We start from the raw sequence: 20,355 nt of genomic DNA on the forward strand, positions 1-20,355 counted from the left end.
CCTATCAGGACGTTGATGGGGTATATAAGTGACCTACTTGGGACGCCAGTAGGGTATTTTGTGAAATCTTTTGAATTATGCACTGCCGTTAAAGTGTTATATGCATTTCAATTATTCGGATTATACTTAATTGTGCATTTATTGAAAGTGAAATTGTTGATGCATTTCTGTTAATAGATCTCATTTTTTAAAATATTGATATCTTTTAACCATGATTATTTTTAGGATTATGATGATCACTTACTGAGTAGCTAAACTCATCAAACTATGGTAAACATTTTTTCAAGATAACCGCGGTTTCATTTTGAGTGCTCATCAAGATCAACCTTGAAAGATATTGTTGTTGTGTTAACTTTCTTTGTTACTTTGTAAGATCTCGCCATTATAAATTTGTGCTATCAAGAGATGTATATATGTTTTGACTGTCATATCTCAGGAATATCTGTATTGTGAATTCTTGGGATGTGACATAGAGAAAGACAATACTAAAAAATTTTAGAGAGAAATATCACCTAATTTTTAAAGAGAAAAACTATCTCAAATTTTTTTTTAAAGAGAAACTATCTCAAAATTTTTAGTCAGAAAAACTTTCTAAATTATAAATCTAGAGAGAGAAAGTAAATAATTTTTTTTAAAAATACCCATATTTTAGGTTTTAGAGAGAAAATATCTTAAAATTTTAAAAAAAGAAACTATCTCAAATTTTAAATTCTAGAGATAGAGAGTTTTTGAAATATTTTAGAGAGAAACTCTATCAAATTCTAAGTTTTAAAAAACAAAAGTACCTAAAAATTATTGGAGAAAGCAACTGTCTCAATTTTTTTGAGAGAGAGAAACCATCTCAAAAGAAAAACAAAACTACTCAAATTTTAAGTTTTATAGAAAGTACTTGAAAATTTTTAGAGAGAGAAAGTATATCAAATTTTAAGATTAGAGAGAGAAGGGATCTTAAAATTTTAAACGACAAAAATATATCAAATTTTAGAGAGAAACTATATCAAATTCTAAGTTTTAGAGATAGAAAGCATGTGAAAATCTATATAGAGAGAATTGTCACTTAAATTTTAGAGAGAGAAACTATATAAAACTTTAAATTTTAAATAGAGAATGTACTTGAAAATTCTTAGAGAGAAACTATCTCTAAATTTTTAGAGAGAGAAACTATATCAAATTTTTATGTTTTGGAAAGAAAATATCTTAAAATTTTAAAGAGAGTATCAAATTTTGGATAAACTATCTGAAATTTTTTAAAAAGAGAAACTATCTCATGTTTTAAATTTTAGAGGAAAGTATCTTAAAATTTTTGTGAGAGTACAATTTAGAAAGAATCTATCTTAGGATTTTTAAAGAGAGACTATCTCAAATTTTAATTTCTAGAGAGAAAATATCTTAAAAATTTTTATAGAGAAGATATATCAAATTTTAGATTGAAAAACTTCTTGAAATTTTTTAGAGAAAGAAAATATATCAAAAGTGAGAGACCAAGAAACTATATCAAGTTTAATAGAAAAACTGACATTATAATAAAAATTAATAGGGATTGTATATAATGAAATCATTTACTTTTGATATAAGGTGGTCACAATTCCTTACATATATTTGATGTGAAATTTGATAACTTCGATGTGTGACAAAGTTTGAAAAAAAATTATATAATATAAAACATTTAACAAAACAAGTATAAAAAAAAACAAAAAGCCATAAAAATGTTATGAACCCATGTACCATACTATCATCCAAAAAGTAGGAATTTATTATATAGAAAATACTTTTCTCTGTAAATATATTTCAAAAGAAATAGAATTTTTTAGATAATCCTTTTCCATAGATCCAAACAGCTCCTAAGTTGATAATGCTACACCTCAGAACTTGAGACGTTAAAAATACAGATAGGATTATACACAAGGGCAGGAAGAGCTGGATATAAACTCCGCAGCTCGAAGTGCCCTCAGGAGAGAGAGAGCGAGAGAGAGAGACAGATAGAGACAGCGAAAAAGAGATGGCTGTCGCATTCCCTCTTTAGGGAAGCAATTTATTAAAACACCAACCTTCCATGATCCATGACCCTCCCTTTATTCATATACATATACATGTATACATATACGCGCAACAATATTGTGAATAAATATCAGTCCAAAAATACAGAATACATACTGTTACATCTTCCAGATTAAGTGTACAAGAGCTTTGGAAACCCATATCAGTGGTGGTTGGATGTGTCTCTTGAATCTGAAAGCAACATCTCTGTCAAAGGAAATCAATTCATAACCGCTTCATTTCCTGCCAGTGCAACAAAGAATCGAGTTCTATCAAATTAGAGAACAAGAAAGAGAAACAGATAAAGAAGTGGGGAAAGTTTGAAAAAGCAACTGTTTTGGAAAATATTAGCGATAAAATGGTTCGCGTAGTGCAACTGTAATAACCAGCAGAGGTTTCAGAGAAGAAATGGCCACAGAGACAGAGAGAATATTTCAAGAACACAAACCAGGGAAGTTTGAATGTTTCTTTCCACCAGCCTTGCTTTGCACAATATGAGACTACTCTGTCCAGTCGAACGATGATTTCAGAAAACGTTGGCCTCACCACAGGTTCAGGGTCCCAGCACTCTTGGATCAACCTGAAAGCAGCCCATATTACCAACAACAAGAACATTCAATCCAAGAAAATTTATTAAAAAGACATCTCTTGTTGGTTAACTTTGCCCTCAAATTTCATTTCATTGTGATAAATATCTCTAGATTCTCAGAGATCAAAAGATATTATCGCAAGGCTATTGAAAGAATTCATAGTTTCTATAATTACCAACAATCAATTTACATAATAAAACCCTAATGAAATGAACTGTGACTATGTCTGCATTTGTACCAGGTTTTTCTATGATACATTTTAAAATGGATAAAAAGAACCAGTTTAAAGCATTGATATATGAGATCCTCAAAGAAATTTAAATCTCCAGGGACAATTAAATGTAAAATGATCTAATACACATAAATATCTATGTGTGCACCGTGCATGCATGCATTTATATGTATGTATGCATGATTCATGTGTACGTGAGCAGATGAAGTATTGCCACTGAGGCTGAAATTTGCAGTTACTAAAATGAGGACCGTACTCTTTGAGGTCAGGCGGATAATGTTTTGATTTGATCTTGAATGGTGGCCTAAGTCCTTGAATAGCAATCATTTCCGAAGCCTCCTCTGGTGCTTTTGGGTGGAAGGGTGGTGCTCCTTCCATCATCTGGCTCAGACAGAATAAAAAATAAGATGTAAACAATGGTCCCATGATTGAGATGCATAAAGAAAATAAGCAGTGATACAAATCCTTAGCTATCCAAGCTGTTTAAACCTCCTGCGATAGAGATACAGGCCGAAAGACCTTGACAGCGAGCCCTGAGTATCAAGGCTCTATGACAAACTAAAAGATATTTTCTCCATTGATGAGAAAAAAATTACCAATTGTACATGCAGCATAAAAATGAGCCTTTCGCATGTTCACCACATCATAATGCATTAAAGATTCACCAAAGACAAGAATTCAAAATGCAGGGGATTTGACCTGGTAACTAAATTGAGTGTACTTAAAGAAGAGTTTCCTTAGATTTCTAAGGATTGGGCTCTTACATGTCATAGCAACCCATTATTTGGAATAGAAAAGAGCAGCAGCCAAAACCCCAACAATAAAAAACAATCATAGTAGCAACAGATGACCAGTTTTCTCTGCTGTGGCAAATAATAGGGATAAAGTTCATCCAGACTTCAGCTTTCCCATGTCTACTAAGAAATATTAGTTCTCAGAAGTCTCAAATATGTGATCCCGTTTGAAGGTGGAATTTGTGTTAAACTACGCACTTTTAGGCATGCCAACTCTTAGACGTGTGTACTAAAAAATAGGGCACACAATTAAAAATATACAAAAAATATTTCTAAAATATAAAATGACCGAAATACCCCTGAAAAATTACAGGGGGAATTTGGTCATTTTAAATTATTGTAAATAATTTTTTTATATTTTTATATGGTGCACAATAGTGTTACGTATATACCACCCAAAATTTCATCTTAAACAGATGCATAGAAAAAAAAATTAAAATTCATATAGTGATATGCATTTTGAAGAAAATCTAACGGTTGAGATTCCATCTATATTACTATTCATTATAGCTGCCCAACTATTGGAAGGTTTACTCGTTATCAAAACAGACAAATGAATTTTATTTTATTTTTTTATACTAACGGACAAAGAAAATTCTAATACAAGTTACACGAACCTCATAAAGAATGAGACCGAAGGAGAAGGCATCCGCACTTCTGTCAAAGACTTCACCTTTTTGAACCTCTGGGGCCGTATGCAATCCTGACAGGTGGATAACAATCAGTAACTGCTTATCAACATAGCCTTGGCAGTAAGCAAAGATCAAAACTATCTTACATTTTCTTTCTAAGAAATAACTGTAGTGATTCTCAAAATTAACATGCATCATCTAGTACATCCATTGTACATTGTTAAACAGAAAATGAATGTTTGGTTCCAGTAAGGATTTCGTGGATGAGGTGACAAACTGACAATTTAAGCACATTAGACATTATCAATTAACAGAAAACAAATCTTTGGTTCCAATAAGGATTTTGTGGATGAGTGGTGACAAACTGACAATTTAAGCATTTCAGGGATAAAGATGTTTGGTTCCAGTAAGGATTTTGTGGATGATAGGTGACAAGTTGACAATTTAAGCATATCAGGGATACAATTTAGTTCACTCCCCACCCCACCCACCCACCCACCCAAAAAATTCCCAAATCACTCATGCTAAAGGCAAAACTTAGTTTTCTATGGTCTTCCTTACACGTCAAAACTCCAAACCAGTTGTCAAACATGACCATGTCAATACCAAATGAAAAGTTTGCGGAAAGCACACATCTGAATGGCATGGCATTCAAGTTAAATCGTAATATAAATCATCCTCCGCATTGCAGGAATTGTATTAGAAACATTTCATCAGCTACCAAGAATGCACAAGCTCGAAATGTTCTCCTATGTGATTCAAACAACGCATTATAACAATAGTTATTTAATTGTTAAACCAAAGGAAATGTTGCCAGACGCATTAATTGGTGATGATGAGAAATCCCAAACTTTGACCTTGTTTGGTAACTCCTATGATCATTACATCTCGTCTCAATGCATAGCCCTTTTCCCTAAAGTTCAGCCTAAAATCTTAGTCCTGGTGGTCATTAATGAATACTGGACTTGTTATTTCTGGTGAATTCATCGAAACCAGTATTAGGATATATGCAATCATCGAAACCAGTATTAGATACCACGAAGAGAAGCAAGCATTAGAACTCAAATGGATGCAATTATTTTCTTATCTGGAATTTCATCTATCCATTAGTTTATTACGACATAATTAGTGCCTTTCGAAAGTAAATACAACTAAAGTTTTCACAGAAATAAAGGCACTCGAGGATGTAGGCAAATGAGGAGGGAATCAGAAGCAGGTGCAAATAATCAATATTCACAACTTGAAATTTAATCAAATAATCAATATACCCAACTTGAAATTTAATCAAATAACTCAACTTACTTGAATCACCAAGCAAATCACCAAGTTGGACAACTTTAAATTTCTCGGGTGACATTTTTGTCAGCTTTATCAGGCCAAAACCAGTCACCTTCAAAAGCCCTCCACTATCCAGCAAAATATTTCTGGCACCTTACCAAATATTCAAACAGTAAAGAACAGTACCTAATATATGTGAACAAAATATTTTTGAAATATTTGCTTCATATTTTTCTCTTGTGTGTAAGGAGTCAAGTACATACTCCTAAAACTGCAGCTTGATCCAATTTGCATAAAAAAAGATGAAAATTCAAATAGCAACATACACTCTCAACTGTTGAATCAAGATTTAACAGCTGAGAGCATAACCAAAATTACTATTTATTTTAGGTGAAAACCCATACAAATATTATATATGTATCTATGTATGTATGTATAAACACACACACACACACACACAAACACACAAAAACACACTAAAATTATAAATTCACAGACTCCTGCATTTTGTCATCTTACTTTGGCTTCAAATCACAGTGAATGATAGGATCTGGCTTGCACTCATGAAGATAGTTCATTCCCCTGAGTACAAGACAAGAATCAATGCATAGAAAATAATGTCAGCCAAATAAGAAAAAGTATTTCAAAATGATGTGAAAGGTTTATAAAATCAACATAACAAAATTATCGCAATAAATAATTTGCAACATGCCTCAGTAAGTAAGACAAAATGTTTATAAATCAAACTCTAGCATGTAAATGCCATTCATAGCCAAAGGACCATGCTGAAACCGACATGTACTTTTTATTTGAAAGAATGCATTTACAATTCTTTTTTTCTTCTCGACAGCTAACAAAGTGAAAGAAATTGTACAGATAAACTATGACACATGCCAAAGAAGAAAAAAAAAAAGTATGCATTTATCACATCATCATCAACGTCAAAGCCTTTTCCCAAGTATGCATTTATCACATGATGTAATGAAATCAAACAGTTTAAAAAATCATTGATCTAGATCGGAATTGGCCGATCCATATCAGCCCCAATCAATCGAGCTGATCTGGATCCAATAAAATATAAGGAACCAGCCGGTTCCCCCCACGAATTGGCCGGTTCTCTGACAAAACCAATTAGAACCGGCCCCACTTCTTTTTCTGTTTATCTAATAACTGGAACCAGCCAATTTGGGCTGGTTCCGTCCGGTTCTATGATAGAAATGGTTCTGTCATATAACCGACAAAACCAGCCCACTCAGTAAACCGGATTGTCAATCCATCAAGGACCAAAAAAGGTCACGGATCCATTTTTTAGAACCTTGAAATCAAATGCATGGGAATCCAAACTGCAAATTTCTTTTTACACACCAGGGTCCAAACTGTTCAATTTTTTGTGCTGTACATTATTATTGCTGCAGGGACAGTGTTCATCTTTGTTTTTTGAACCCTTTATATGTACTTTATCCTTTATATGACAAAGTGCATCCATATAATTTGCTTCCTAATCACTTGTATATTAGTCCTAAGGGCTCCATTGATGATAATAGTTCACTAATTCCTCTGAATTTACATAAACAACTGAAAATGACTCATGTATGCTGACATGAAATCATTGAGAGCACCTTAGTATCATGGAAGTTCCATAAAATGTAAACAACTGAGCAAAGACATCAATCTCATATTCTGCATGTTCAAAGTTCAAACAGCGATGTTATTCCAAAATGTAATATGCATGATCTACCGGATGTTGGAGGTCTTTGAAGACTCGAAACTGATGACATCCATTTAAACTTGAGACAGAGAATTCACCAAGGGCATTTTCTCCACCAAAATCATCATGTAGATACTTAACAAGTGTGGCAAACTAGTCTAAGACATGAAGCTACTGAAAAAACATAAATACTTCCAAGTCTCGTTTGAGAAGATATATCCAGGTAAATATGCTAAAATTATCCACAAAATTCGAATGACAACAGGAACCAAAAAGGTAATGTATGGAAGCCACATGTCAGAAATGAGAATAAATCAACTCCACAGGACAAGAAGGAAGTTGCTCTTACTAAAAAAAAGTGGGGCTTAAATGCTTCCTTTTTTATTTTTTTATAATTGTGAAAATTTTTGTTGCTGTATCAATTCAAATAATTTTGTTGCTGAGAGGAAAAGATACAAAGTGATCAACAGGCGAATCAAGGAGATGTCAAGGTGACATCTTGGTGTCAGAAACTCTCCTATCCATAAAGATTATTAAATGCTTCCTTTGTTGGCAAGAGAGTAGGAGATTTATTGCTATTACAAAGGAGCAGTAATGATTATACAATAACAAGTGATGCACCAACATTGAACAATGTGAATCAAACATAATCTATGGAACCAATTGACTGTTTACAATTTATACTTGACCATGAACAACAAAGAATCAACGCAAACTCTATGAAGCTTACAAAGCTCCCATCATTCACCATTTCGGTGGTTTCTAATCAAGACAAAAAAACATAATAATACAGTTAAATAATCCTCAAAAAAAGGTAGAAGTCCATAAAGGTACGTTCGAGAGCTATATGGCAATATGATGGTTTCCAAGGTAAATGTTACTCACCTAGCAATATCAAGAGCAAATCTCAGGGCTTTAGAGGGTTGAAGACGTCCTTTCTTTTGCAAATAGCTTGCTAGATCACCCTGAATTTACCCAAAAATCAATGACATATTTCCACATTCAAGAATGTTAACATCGCAGCATAAATGATCTAAACTACTAATAATAGTCGATCGCTGCAGTCTAGTCATTTAGAAAGAAGAGGAGAGATTGTGACAGTAACCAACCCTAAGATCTGTCAGAGAAACATAATTGATTAAGTTAAAGCATTAGATTTCACTAGCACAAGCCACAAGAAAGAGACTAATGGCATTAAAACACAAGAAAGAGACTATTGGCATTAAAACACAAGAAAGAGACTATTGGCATTAAAACACAGCATTAAAACACATGCAGGTGTCTACCATGTAGTCCAATTTAGGTACGCATTGTTACTAAAAGTCTAAAACTCTCCAATTCAGGATAAGTCTAAGCTTTTAATTCTTTCAAAATACTAATATGTGAATACAATGCAACAGAGCAGGGGCTAAAACTGCAAGGTAATATAAAAGCCTAGATGGTTTACCTAATGCATATAGGAATTAACAAGATCCATGAAGAAAAACATCACATCGCATGCACAGAGGAATTACATAAGGTAATGAATCCTAAAATGATGCTGCACCTCCAGGCCATATTCTAATATGAGCATCCCTGTGAAAAGGAGGATAATCACGGGAAAGAAAACATCAACAAGGTCACTAAGCCATCAAAGACTTTGACCAAAGAGCCTGGACACGCAAGGCATTCATGGACCCAACTGATGATATCAATAGTATCACCTGAATAAGGAAGGGGACAAAAGGTGAATACTGAACGACACCCCCAGTCATCAATCAAGTCAGAATGTCACATATGCAATAAAAACAACCCAGTATTCAACTATCAACATGCCAAAGAAGATCACTTCGAATGATTCCATCAAATTTAACCTTCATAAACTGCAATCTATTGAATAGATCTGAAACACCAAATATATCAGCCAGACGTTGCATTATTGAAATATCCCAAAGAACATTCCAAATCTTCAGGTCAAGGCTAATAATGGCCTCCAACATCGAGCATAATGCACCCAATAGCCTAATCAAATTGACACTAAACTCAATCAACTCATCAATAGAATGATTAAGAAAATTTATAAGAACATGATAATCTGAACTACAACTTTCAACGGTTGGATAAATTCTTTTCTCCTAGAGAATGCATCTCGATTAAATCATCCTCAAATTTTGTATGATACAGACAAGGAGTCTGTGAAGATAAGGTTGACGACATGGAAAACTCAAGACCTTCAATACAAGAAAATTCACATTACAGGAAAAGGACTTATTTCATTTGTGAATAATGGAGAAGTTTCAAAATGCACTAGATTGATTACTCATAATAAAGAATCTCACTTTTGGATGGTACTCTGAAACAATCATCATTGGGAAATTTTGAGTAACAGCTCCTACAAACTGAATCACATTTGGATGCCGAACCTTTTCCAGCAATGTTAGCTCATGTTTAAAAGCTTCACTGCAGCAACGTCAAAACATGAAACAACATTAAATGCCAGAGGAAATAATTTAATAATTCAAAAACGGAACAATAAAATCTATTTCAATTGAATTCAACATAATTATCTTCCAGTATACATTGTTCATATAAAAATGCACTAACTTCAACAAGTGTATCAGGTTCTAATGAAGAGAGACATCCTTAAGAGCAAAGAATACCACAGGGTGAATTTTCTTACATGCTATCAGGATCTGAATAGCTGTCCTTGTCAAGTATTTTTACAGCAACTTTTGTTCCATTCCATTTAGCCACTTGATATGTACCCTGTGAAATAATTGAATTCCAGTCATTAAATCAGATAAAAGGTGTACAATCCATGTTGCAATCGGCCATAGAGGTCCATATTCCATCTTTCTGATGCATAAAACCCTTCAAGTAGAATGTACCAGAACACTATGCATAATATCAAATCAATATGCAAGCGACCGTTATAAAAGTGCCGAAGAAGAGCCAAGAAAATAAATGACAATTAACTTAAAAATTTCAGTTTTAGGTAAAAATTTGAAGAAGTCCAACATGGAGATTTGGTTCTCATAAAGAGTTTTGATTTTAGTCAATGTCCGCAAATGTTGTAAAATACAATGATTTATATTCTGGAAACAATTGAATCATTGAATGATGACACTTTAAGGACAATTCCTCGTCAGTTCTTCAAAAATAAATATTTAGAATACTCAATGCTAGGAAACTAGAACACATTGAAATAAAGAGAAACAAGAGAACGAAACAAAATCAGACCTTTGTGATCCCATCACACTTTCGAAGTTGAAGTTCAGCTGGATTAAGTTCATATTCTGGAACCTCTCGAGGATTTGTCACAGTCATTGGTGTCTTCCTTGTTTTCTAAAGATGCACATGCAGCAAATGAAATGGAAATGCATAATGCATGAGAATAATATTTCGAGTAATTTAAACTTCACAAGGAACACTAAAAATCCTCACACCCAATACGTGCCATACCGGAACTTTCGCTCCTCGAGCCTTCAAGATATTGTAAACTTCTACGTTTCCATAGAACTTGGCATCGGCTGCAGCCTGTCACAATAAAATACATTTAAAGCAAAACCCAATATTCTGATAAATGTTGCAATGAAAGTAATGGCATGCTGGGATAACATTTCCACCAGATGTATGTCACTATCGTTCTTACGCTTTAAGTTTTAACAGTTAATGTCGGCAACTTCATTCTCTCAATATACTTATCAAAACTCAAAAGAAATGGAATTATCAATCATGAAAAACAACTTTCCAAGCAGCTAGTGGTCCACTCAATGTGTCTATTGAATTTATTCTATGCGTAGAATTCCAGTGTGACCTACACATTTAGGCACAAGCCATTCAGAGACAGGCCCAAACTCCCTCCTACTTTTCCATTATTTTTCTGGGTGTGGTTAAGCTGGATTCAAAGTCGCAATGGTTGCAACATCAAATCCATAATAGTCTTTCAGTGGGCAAATGGGACAATTTCGACTTATGAAAGTCACTAAGCAATTAAAAGTTTAGAATCCACAAACTCAAGGTCCAATTTCAAAATTTGATGGTTATCACAAATTTAAAAATCAATCTCTCATTGTAAGCAATGACCTAAGTTAGCACATCAAATTGGGATCCAATTGTTTGAGTTTTGGGAATGGATTGAGAGAGAGAGAGAGAGAGAGAGAGAGAGAGAGAGAGAGAGAGAGAGCTCACAGTGCTCCCCCAACGATCACGAGCATCGATATTTGCCCTCCTGCTCAGCAAAAGCTTAACTACATCAACATGTCCCTCACAAGCCGTTATATGTAAGGCCGTCCTTCCATCCAAATCGATGCTATTCACATCGACACCCTCATTTAAAAGGTCCTCAACGCCCTTGGCATCACCCCTACAAGCCATGAATAAAAGCTGCATAGTTGAATCAAGGTTATCAGGAACAGTTAGCTGTTCTTTCATTAGGCCTCTGTTTGGGTCCAAAGATGATTGCCTTCCAAAACTGAATCTCATTGCATTTCTTTTCGGGTCCATCGAGGACTGGCGCCCGAAACCCTTGAAACTGTTTCTCAATGAACCAGTAGAGAATTGGCGAGATATCCCTCGCTTCAATTGACCTGCGATCTCCATTTCTTGAAACCAGAATCCTCAAGATAAGAGAGAAGAAAGCTAACCAGAACTGGGGATAAGCATTGCAATGGAGAATGTGAGAAAACCCTTTTTTGATGGAGTTCAAGGTTGTGGTACTCAAAATCCTGACAAACTTTTTTTTCCAATCAAAATTGTGGGGTTAGATCTCTTGTAAGCCCTAACTTTGATAAGACTTTAGGTTAGGATAACAGGATGTCAGTTGAATCCTGTTCTTTAATGCAGTTATAGATCGAATCAGTACCAAAATTGATTTTGCGATCACAATTCACAAAGACCTAACTAATAGAAAACAAATTTCACAGAAAACCCCATTCTGGTTTAAGTTATCCAAAAATTTCCTCTAGTTTCAATCCAGATTCCAGTTCACCTCAACCAAAGTACCACCTGATCCAATTGAGAGCTGTCAAGCAAATATCAAAACACTAATTCCTCTCAATTTCCACAATTTCACTACAACAATATCTACAATACCACCTCTTCCAGATCCAAACAAGAAATCACCTCAAATTTTTAGAGAAAAACCGTTCGTATATCCAAATTCTGATTCAAACCAAAACCACCTCCTCCAAACCAGAAACTAGGCCCAATCCCTGAGCATATCACCCTTTTCAGAAGTCCAAATCAAGGCCAAACCATAGAAACCTCAATCAAGAAGCCTGATCAATACACAAGGATTTGAGCACAAAAGTTTCTCTCTGTGCATCTGGAACTAGGGTTAGGGCAATGGAGGAAAGGGGGATTGCTCAGGATCCCAGTGAGAGATCCTTTCCCTCTTCCCAATGAAAAAATTAGGGTTAGGCCATGGATGGATATTATTAGGTTTTGAAAATGGAGGAGAGAAAATGGTGGGAAAGGAGTAGGAGTAATTTGTGGTTGAAACTGTGTTTTGCATTGAAAATACCAAGTGGGATTTTTTTATTGGTAACATTAAATGATTGGGAACATGACAAGTGGACTGTGGGCCCACCATTACATGTGGTTTTGATCCATTTATGGATCAAATTCATGAACATGCAGATTTGAGGCTTTAATTTCTTGCCAGGAGATAAGGTGTTCCCGCGGGAGCATATCCCAATTCGCTTAGGAACCCAAAGTGTAGGACCTCATGTAAATAGATTCCATGCTCTCGTGAGGGCACATTATTTGTTTACTCCCACCGTCAGGATTCAACCTAAGAGTATTTTTACGACCGTAAATTTTGGGATGTATAACCTTTTTCAACTAGAGCTTTAATACTCAAACTGGCTCCATGAACTGGCTATATGGGAGCTATATGGGAAATTGGCTTGGATTGGGCAATCACTAATCCGGATAGACGTTGCCCAATTTTTGGAGGACGATATCTAAGTGTTATAGAACTTAAAATTCAATTTTGTTTAACAATAATTATCAATTGCTTTTTAGATAGATCCCCAAACTTTTCTTAAAAATGCTTATCAGGTGATTCTAAGTACACCCAAAATTTCAAATCCAAAACATTCTCTAGGTAGTTGTTTTGCCTGAGGGAGTAAGTATACAATATGTTCTCACGGGAGTACACCACTAGTTGTGAATATTTAGGGGAAAGACCAGAAAAAAGTTGTTAGTAATTTCGGGGGCAAATCCTAGCTGTCCAATTTTGCATCTAGCCCCTTTTGGATGTTTGTTGGTTTTATGCACAAATGGTAACATTTGATTGTGTAAATCCTATGCACTATTAAGGACTTGAAAAGTACATACTAGACCATTCACATTTCTTTTTTTTTAAACAATGCACCAACTTTTCTTCACTTTGGTATCTAGATCATTGGTGTCAATACAGATCGACTCATTAAGCACCAATATTAAAAGGGATTGTACATTATAAAAGATCGCTTATTTTGGGTGCAAAGGAGTCATAATTGCTCTTAGCCATTATAAGTGAAATAAGATATATTGAATTGCGCCACAATATTTTAAAATTTTATTTTAGAATTTGTACTCAATCAATGATACGCCCCAAATATTCAATTTCATATATAATATTAATTATGACCTCCATATATCAAAAGTAAATGGTCTTATTATATATATTTTCATATTAAACAGATTATTGAAAAAGTGAGTAACTGAATTAAAAAAATGTGTGGGATATTTTAACCACCTCAAAAATTTTGTTAGAAGGGGTAGTTTTTATGCCCAAATATCCTCAAATTGATCATCTCGAGATCAAGATGCATGGACATAAAAAAAATGGAATTCAAGTTTTCAAAATAGCGCTTGTAACGTATTTTTGGAGGGTCAATTTTCAATATTTTCAAGTTTTCATAGATCAGCTCAATCAACACTGTTTTTTAAGCTTTAAGTTTTATAATTAAATACAAAAATATATTTTAAGGCTATCACTAAGATTTATAATATTGAAACCACAATTCTCTACACTATTTGAAAGTAGGCTATACTTTGATTGTTTAGAACCTCGACTCTATACAAACCACACCCATTTTAGAAAAAGGTATCATCTTTGTTGGAAGCAAGTCATGAACCTACTCCCTTGGCAAAAGAGGTGCTTAAGAGGATTTTCTCAATCTGGTACTTGAGATACAATCCACAATCACCAAACAAGTTTTTTAAGTAAAAAAAGAAAAGAAAGAAAAAAGACTTTTGAATTCTTAAATACTTAAATATAATCAGCCAAAATTAAAAATTGGATAGTCTCGCAATAGTAAGAAGTTATTTTTTTGGCGCACATAGAGCGAGGATTATAATTTTATTCATTTTATTGATTTATTTCGAGGTTGGTCCCTTGATTGAGAATATCTTGGCATAAAAATGCTTTTACCCGAGGGTACAAATGTATGATATGCTCGCGCGAGCACACAAACTTGTGATGTGAGTATTTATGGCACATGGACGAGAAGCATGTGAGTTCCCACCATGACAAGAATTTAAAGATGAGAATATAGTAAATTATGAAATATGTTATTTCTGCATAATGAGATATTGAATGTGTGAGATACCATAGATTGAGGCTTTATTCAAGGATATTAAAATTTTTGTCACTACTAATAATAGTAAGAAGAGGATGAGCATAAAGTAAAAGAGGGCCCTTTGAGAAATGAAATGTGAGGTACCTTTGACTGAGACTTTTATTTAACACTAAAATAAGTAAGAAGAGCATGTGAGGAAGGGTACAAAGACAAAGAAAGGTACTTTAACAAATGAGAAAAATGAGAATATGAAAATATCAAATATGTAGGGGAGAGAAGAGAGAGAGAGGTAGGTGCCATTAGAGATAGAGAGAGTGAATATCTGAGTTATTTAAAAAATAAACAAGATACATAAGATATTGGGATGGTATATAAAATGGTGCAAAAGGATTTTCAACGGTTCATAATAGAAGGGAAGAAGATAATTTGTCATGATTATATTTATTTAGTATTTTAGTTTAAGTTTTTACATACTAGATTTACATGAAAATTTGCATGTGTATGCCAAAAACTATAAGAAAAAAAAAAAGAGCCCCAAAAAAAATAAATTGATTAAGATGCTCCTGAATGGTTTTGAGGTATTTAGTCAAAATAATTTTTGTGGACCTTTTTTTTTGGTATGTTTGTGATCTACTTTATTGGGAGGTGCCGACACCCAAAACATCAAACTAATCGACTATATAAAATAATAAATTTACAAGGAAAAAGTATATCAATGACGTCAACTTTATACAATTGAAGGAACGAGCGCTTAAAATGCTATTAAAAAAAGATTGTTTTGATGCTGGAAACCATCTAAACTCAACCTCGAGATGTATAAACATGAGAAAAAAAAAAAGATGTCAAGTCATAAAAATAGGGGTGCAGTTTGTATAGGGCCTAGGCTCTAAACAATCAAATAAGAGTCTACCTTCAAATAGTGTCGAAAAATGTGGTTTCAATACAGGAAATCTTTATGATAGCCTTAAAATATATTTTTATCTTTATTTATAAAGTTTAAAGCTTCAAAAATAGTGTCGATCAAAAGATCTATGAAAACTTGAAAATCTTGAAAATTGATGATCCAAAAATGCGTTATAAAATACACTATTTTCAAAACTTAAAATCTATTTTTTTCTCATGTCCATGTATCTTGATGTCGAGATGTTCAATTTGAGGATATTTGGGCATCAAAACAACCTCTTCTAATGAAATTTTTTAGATAAGTTCAAACTTGATTGTTTAGAGCTTAGGCTCTATATACATTTTTTTTTAAAAAATAATGTACCTTGTAACACATTATCTAGACTGTCTATTTTCAAAACTTTAAATGTTTATAGATGCACAGGATTTGCACATTTTTTGGAACTTTAAGTTCATAGTTTAAAGCGACAATAGATTTTCATGCCTGTCGCCTTTCAACACCAAAACTGCATCTTTTGGTATAGTTTTGAAGTGCATCTTATTTTGATTACTTAATATTATGCCTTAAACAAACCCCCAAAATTTAAATATTACATACAATTATAACCATCCATTTCGTTCTCCTCTGGTATAAACTGTCAGTTGAGAAGATAGTTGTGCACCCTTAAAAATTTTTGGCAATATAAAGATATAGTTTACACATCTAAACTACTGAACTCAACTGGAAATCTCTATTCATCTCTCATTTGAACAGCCACCTAACAAGCCACAGTGGCCCGGTGGTGGTCTCTACATTCATTGCAGCGACCATGCGCTTGTGGTTGTGCGTCGCAAGGGCGAGGGGTCTACACGACGACTCGTGCTTGACATTTGTGATTCTAGCAGACTGTTGCTCACACCCGGAGCCAAAGATGACAGGGTCATATTTTTGGGAACTGTATTAGGCCATGCATTGTGGAGGGCATCGGACTAGAGCTGAAAGGGGAGGGTGGGCTTGTTTGGGAGGGAAGATCCACTTGAAGATAAGAAAGCATGGGGGATTGCAGGGAAGAAGCGCATGAGCTCAGCGTCGGTGTATTTGTCATCATCACTGAGGTTTCCGGCAGACAAGATCGTTTTCAGGTGGGGAAAGGGCAAGAGAATTGAGGTGGTATTTATTTGCAAGGATGGACGGATTGCTCTGGCAGACACAAAGGATGAAGATGTGTTGTTCAAGTATCTATGTCCCTTGATGCTTCAAATGGATGGGTTTATGGCCATCCATATTTGGGGCCTTGTGGCCATTATGCAGCTCTCAAAGGCCTAATTATCCATGATTTTCATTTGGTTATGCATTTTCATGTATTCACAATATCATTTTACATACTTACCCAACAAAAAAAAAAAATTCATTTTACATAAGCGATTGATTTACAAAATACAATGTTGAATTTGAATTCATAACCACTTACATATGATTGAAAGTAGTAAGAAAAGATACAGAGACTTATGGCCTCACTGAGAGAATAACCTTTAATAGAGTAAAATGGCAGGCTGTGATTTGTGTAGCTGACCCCAATTAGTTGAAAAAACGCCTTGATGATGAACCACTTAGATGGTCGTTTTAAAATTATCTTGTCTCTATTCAATTTGAGAAAATTATTTCTCAGCTATGTACGAAGTGTGGTTGATTTTTTCTCCTTTAATTTTTGTAAAACATAAAATGGCCAAAATACTTACTAAAAATTATAAGGGTACTTGTTTCCATTTTATTTTTATCAAAACTATGTTTGATACTTTTCTACAAGTACATGTAGGAAGTGGCAATGGACCCAAACCAAACCTGGGATCTTAGGGGTAGACCCGATCCGGGTCTGAGTATGGGTCCAAAATTTAGACCCCGTGGTCTAGGTCCAAAACTTGGACTTGAATGCTATTAGGGTTCAGGTCCAGGTCCAAGTATCTTTTTCAGGCCCCAATAATTGAAATATATTTAAATATAATTAAATACATCGATATTTTAATTTTTGGGTGGGGTTTGGGTCTAGGTCCCATATCATTTTACGGGTCCGGCCAGACCCAAAACCCGTTGCCATCCCTAAGTACATAATGCTGAGAAGTACAGATAAGTAATAGAACACAAAGATTGTTCTCAACAAAATAAGCATTTATTCTTTGGGCAAATGACTTGGAAATTTTCTTACTAGGAAATTTTGGGATCCATTTTAAGTATAAAAAATTAAAGGTAAAGTGGTTTATGCGTTTGGGGGCACATAACTATATTTACGTCTGCCAAGGCATCACACAACCATCTTAAAGATGGATGTGGATTTGTGGTCTCTAAAAAAAGGCAAAATCAACTGTTTAACATTTTTCTTTCAAAAAATTACCATTTTTAGATTACTTTCGTTTTTGTTTTTACACATTCTTATTCTCTATGTTAGATATTATACACCTAAGAAAGTTAGATCTAGTATATATCTAAAAAATAGATCATGAAGAGGGGATGCATATTTGCATATGAGTATTAGGACTCACAAAAACTGTGTAATAAAACCAGAAAAATTACTCATCCAAGCTCCTCAGCACCTAGATCTTGGACGACCCACATGCAATCCTAGAGTGAAATTTAATATCACTGTTAACTTATTTTCAGGGAGATCCTGCATCAGTATTCATGTTAAGATAGAGTAACAAAAACCATGCATGGTCAAACTTGCACCTTTCATACCTTCTTCGTTTTCTAGATTTTGGATGAAGGAAAAGAAGAAGAAAGAACAAAGGGTCAAACCTCCTCAAAAAGACACAATGAGTTTGTTAAATCAATAATTTTACAAAAAATGTGATTAGCTTTTATATATCCTTTTATTCAATATCTATTTAAGAATTTTGTTAAAAATGCCCAAATTGGCCTTATTACAAGTTTGTAATATAGAACAAGCCATGGCATTTTGGTAATTTAACCAACTTAAATCACTCGACCCAAATGAAGACATTTAAGTGTCCCTGATATTTTCAAGGTTCCAAATGTGGAAAATGTTTTTCTTAAAAAGCTCCTATCCTAGGTTCGAAATCCAAAACAAGAAGCGGCATTTTGGTAATTTAAGCCCACTTTAGTTAGTTAGGCCAAAAGATGTAAACATAGTATCAGACTGGCCACCAAATCGATAAAGGGTTTGGTCCAATCAAAACTTGTTGACCGCCTTTAAAAAAAGAAAGCAAAATAAGAATGATAAATTTAAAATATGAAATATATTACAATAAAAACAACTTAAAAATTGTTAATTGGTTGAGTTTGTTAAATTTGAATAGTCCAACAAGCTAAAACCACTGAAATTCTTAGACAATTTCTATACCAAACCTATTTTTTTTCTTAAGACCCGACCAGCTAGCCCGAATCTTGAAAACTATAGCAAATACCCATACTTTTTAACATCTTTTGGTGCAAAAAAAAGAGAGAGAAGAAATTACGATATAAAATCTTTTGGTACAAAAGAAATAACCACATTTAGGCTATTTGGCTCAAAAATCCTTAAGTTGCCGAGAGGTACCCAAATGAGTTGTCAAGTAATACTAGGAAGGTTCCAGAGGCTCATAATACAGGAAATTTCAATATTCTTTGACGTAATTGTCAAAGAGATACCCAAATGAAAGAAATCTTAAAAGCTAACCATTGTGCTACAAATTAGTTCATTAGCCGAACTCATTATTAAAATAATGGGGAATTGTCAAAATACATCTAATTTTTAATAGTTTTTACTTTTTTCTGACTATTCCGACTCATGGTGGTATGTATTTTGACGAGTATTTTGAAATTAAATTACATAACAGTAATAAAATTTTAATAATACAATTCTAATGATAAATTCCTTTTATGGATGTGGTTGACATAGGGGTGTCAACCTTATACAATCAAAATAAGGTGTACTCCCAAAATCTATGGATAGATGCAATTTAAATGCCAAAAACTGTCAAAAACTTTATTTTGACATTAATTATTTGTAGATCGACCAAATCATGAAATATTTAAAAATCTTGAAAAGTATTACAATATGTAATATTTTTGAGACTTCAACGTTTTATTTATTTATTCATATCCATTAGTATTGAGGTTGAGATGATCAATTTGAAGGTGATCATAAATATTTATATAATATAACGTAGGCCCCCTTAGTTATATAATATAAGGTGGACAGCTTGTACAAACCCATGAGTAGCAATGGATCTAGACCCGACAGATAAACCTGATTTGGGCCTAGGTATCGATCCAAAAAATGGACCCGACAGGTCGGGTCCGAGTCCGATCTAGGTTTGGGTTTCATAATATTTTTTTGAATCTCAATTTATGAAATATATTTAAATACATAGATGTTTTAATTTTCAGGTCTGCTACCATCGAATCTGGGTCTAGCCCTACGAATTTTGGTTTTGGTAGATTCCGGGTCCGGGACCCGACCCGTTGCCATGTCAAACCTCACCCACTGCTTTTTTAGGGTGGTTAGGACTTTGGACCACTTTATTGATATTTTTCCTTTGTTAAAAATCAAGTGGATAGCAACGTGCCCATTTGTATTAGAAAAGGAGCAGCTGTCATTTTCATTACAGAGACCACAGTCTACAACACTGAATGAAGAGTGCGAGTTATTTTCCTT

At 34.0% G+C, this 20,355-nt stretch overlaps 1 protein-coding gene across 2 annotated transcripts; it reads right to left on the bottom strand.

Moving 5' to 3' along the window:
- Positions 1–2,000: 2,000 nt before the first annotated feature.
- Positions 2,001–12,654, bottom strand: LOC18448637 (integrin-linked protein kinase 1). 2 transcript variants are annotated; one of them, XR_016057379.1, is made up of 12 exons: positions 11,442–12,654; positions 10,713–10,787; positions 10,491–10,595; positions 9,931–10,016; positions 9,590–9,710; positions 8,157–8,236; positions 6,083–6,145; positions 5,588–5,716; positions 4,271–4,356; positions 3,116–3,240; positions 2,486–2,617; positions 2,001–2,280 (listed from the first exon to the last, which is right to left on the bottom strand). XR_016057379.1 is itself a non-coding variant. In XM_006858698.4 (12 exons), exons 1-12 carry the CDS (start codon positions 11,850–11,852, stop codon positions 2,274–2,276), a joined length of 1,413 nt encoding a protein of 470 aa, XP_006858760.1. In that variant the 5' UTR covers positions 11,853–12,654; the 3' UTR covers positions 2,001–2,273. The 2 variants fall into 2 exon arrangements, 1 of the variants encoding a protein (XP_006858760.1); XM_006858698.4 differs by having other exon boundaries at positions 5,588–5,709.
- Positions 12,655–20,355: the final 7,701 nt, after the last annotated feature.

This window comes from Amborella trichopoda, chromosome 6 (genome assembly GCF_054954075.1).
Source record: "Amborella trichopoda isolate Santa Cruz 75 chromosome 6, AtrichopodaSantaCruz75HAP2 v2.0, whole genome shotgun sequence".
Classification (NCBI taxonomy): domain Eukaryota; kingdom Viridiplantae; phylum Streptophyta; class Magnoliopsida; order Amborellales; family Amborellaceae; genus Amborella; species Amborella trichopoda.

Coding starts and splice junctions, on each gene's coding strand:
- LOC18448637 (XM_006858698.4), bottom strand. CDS start 11,852: ATGGAGATCGCAGGTCAATTGAAGCGAGGGATATCTCGCCAATTCTCT. Junction 5,710..6,082: donor CACTGTGATTTGAAGCCAAA/GTAAGATGACAA, acceptor GTAAGGTGCCAG/AAATATTTTGCTGGATAGTG. Junction 4,357..5,587: donor TGATTTGCTTGGTGATTCAA/GTAAGTTGAGTT, acceptor TCCACCTGTCAG/GATTGCATACGGCCCCAGAG.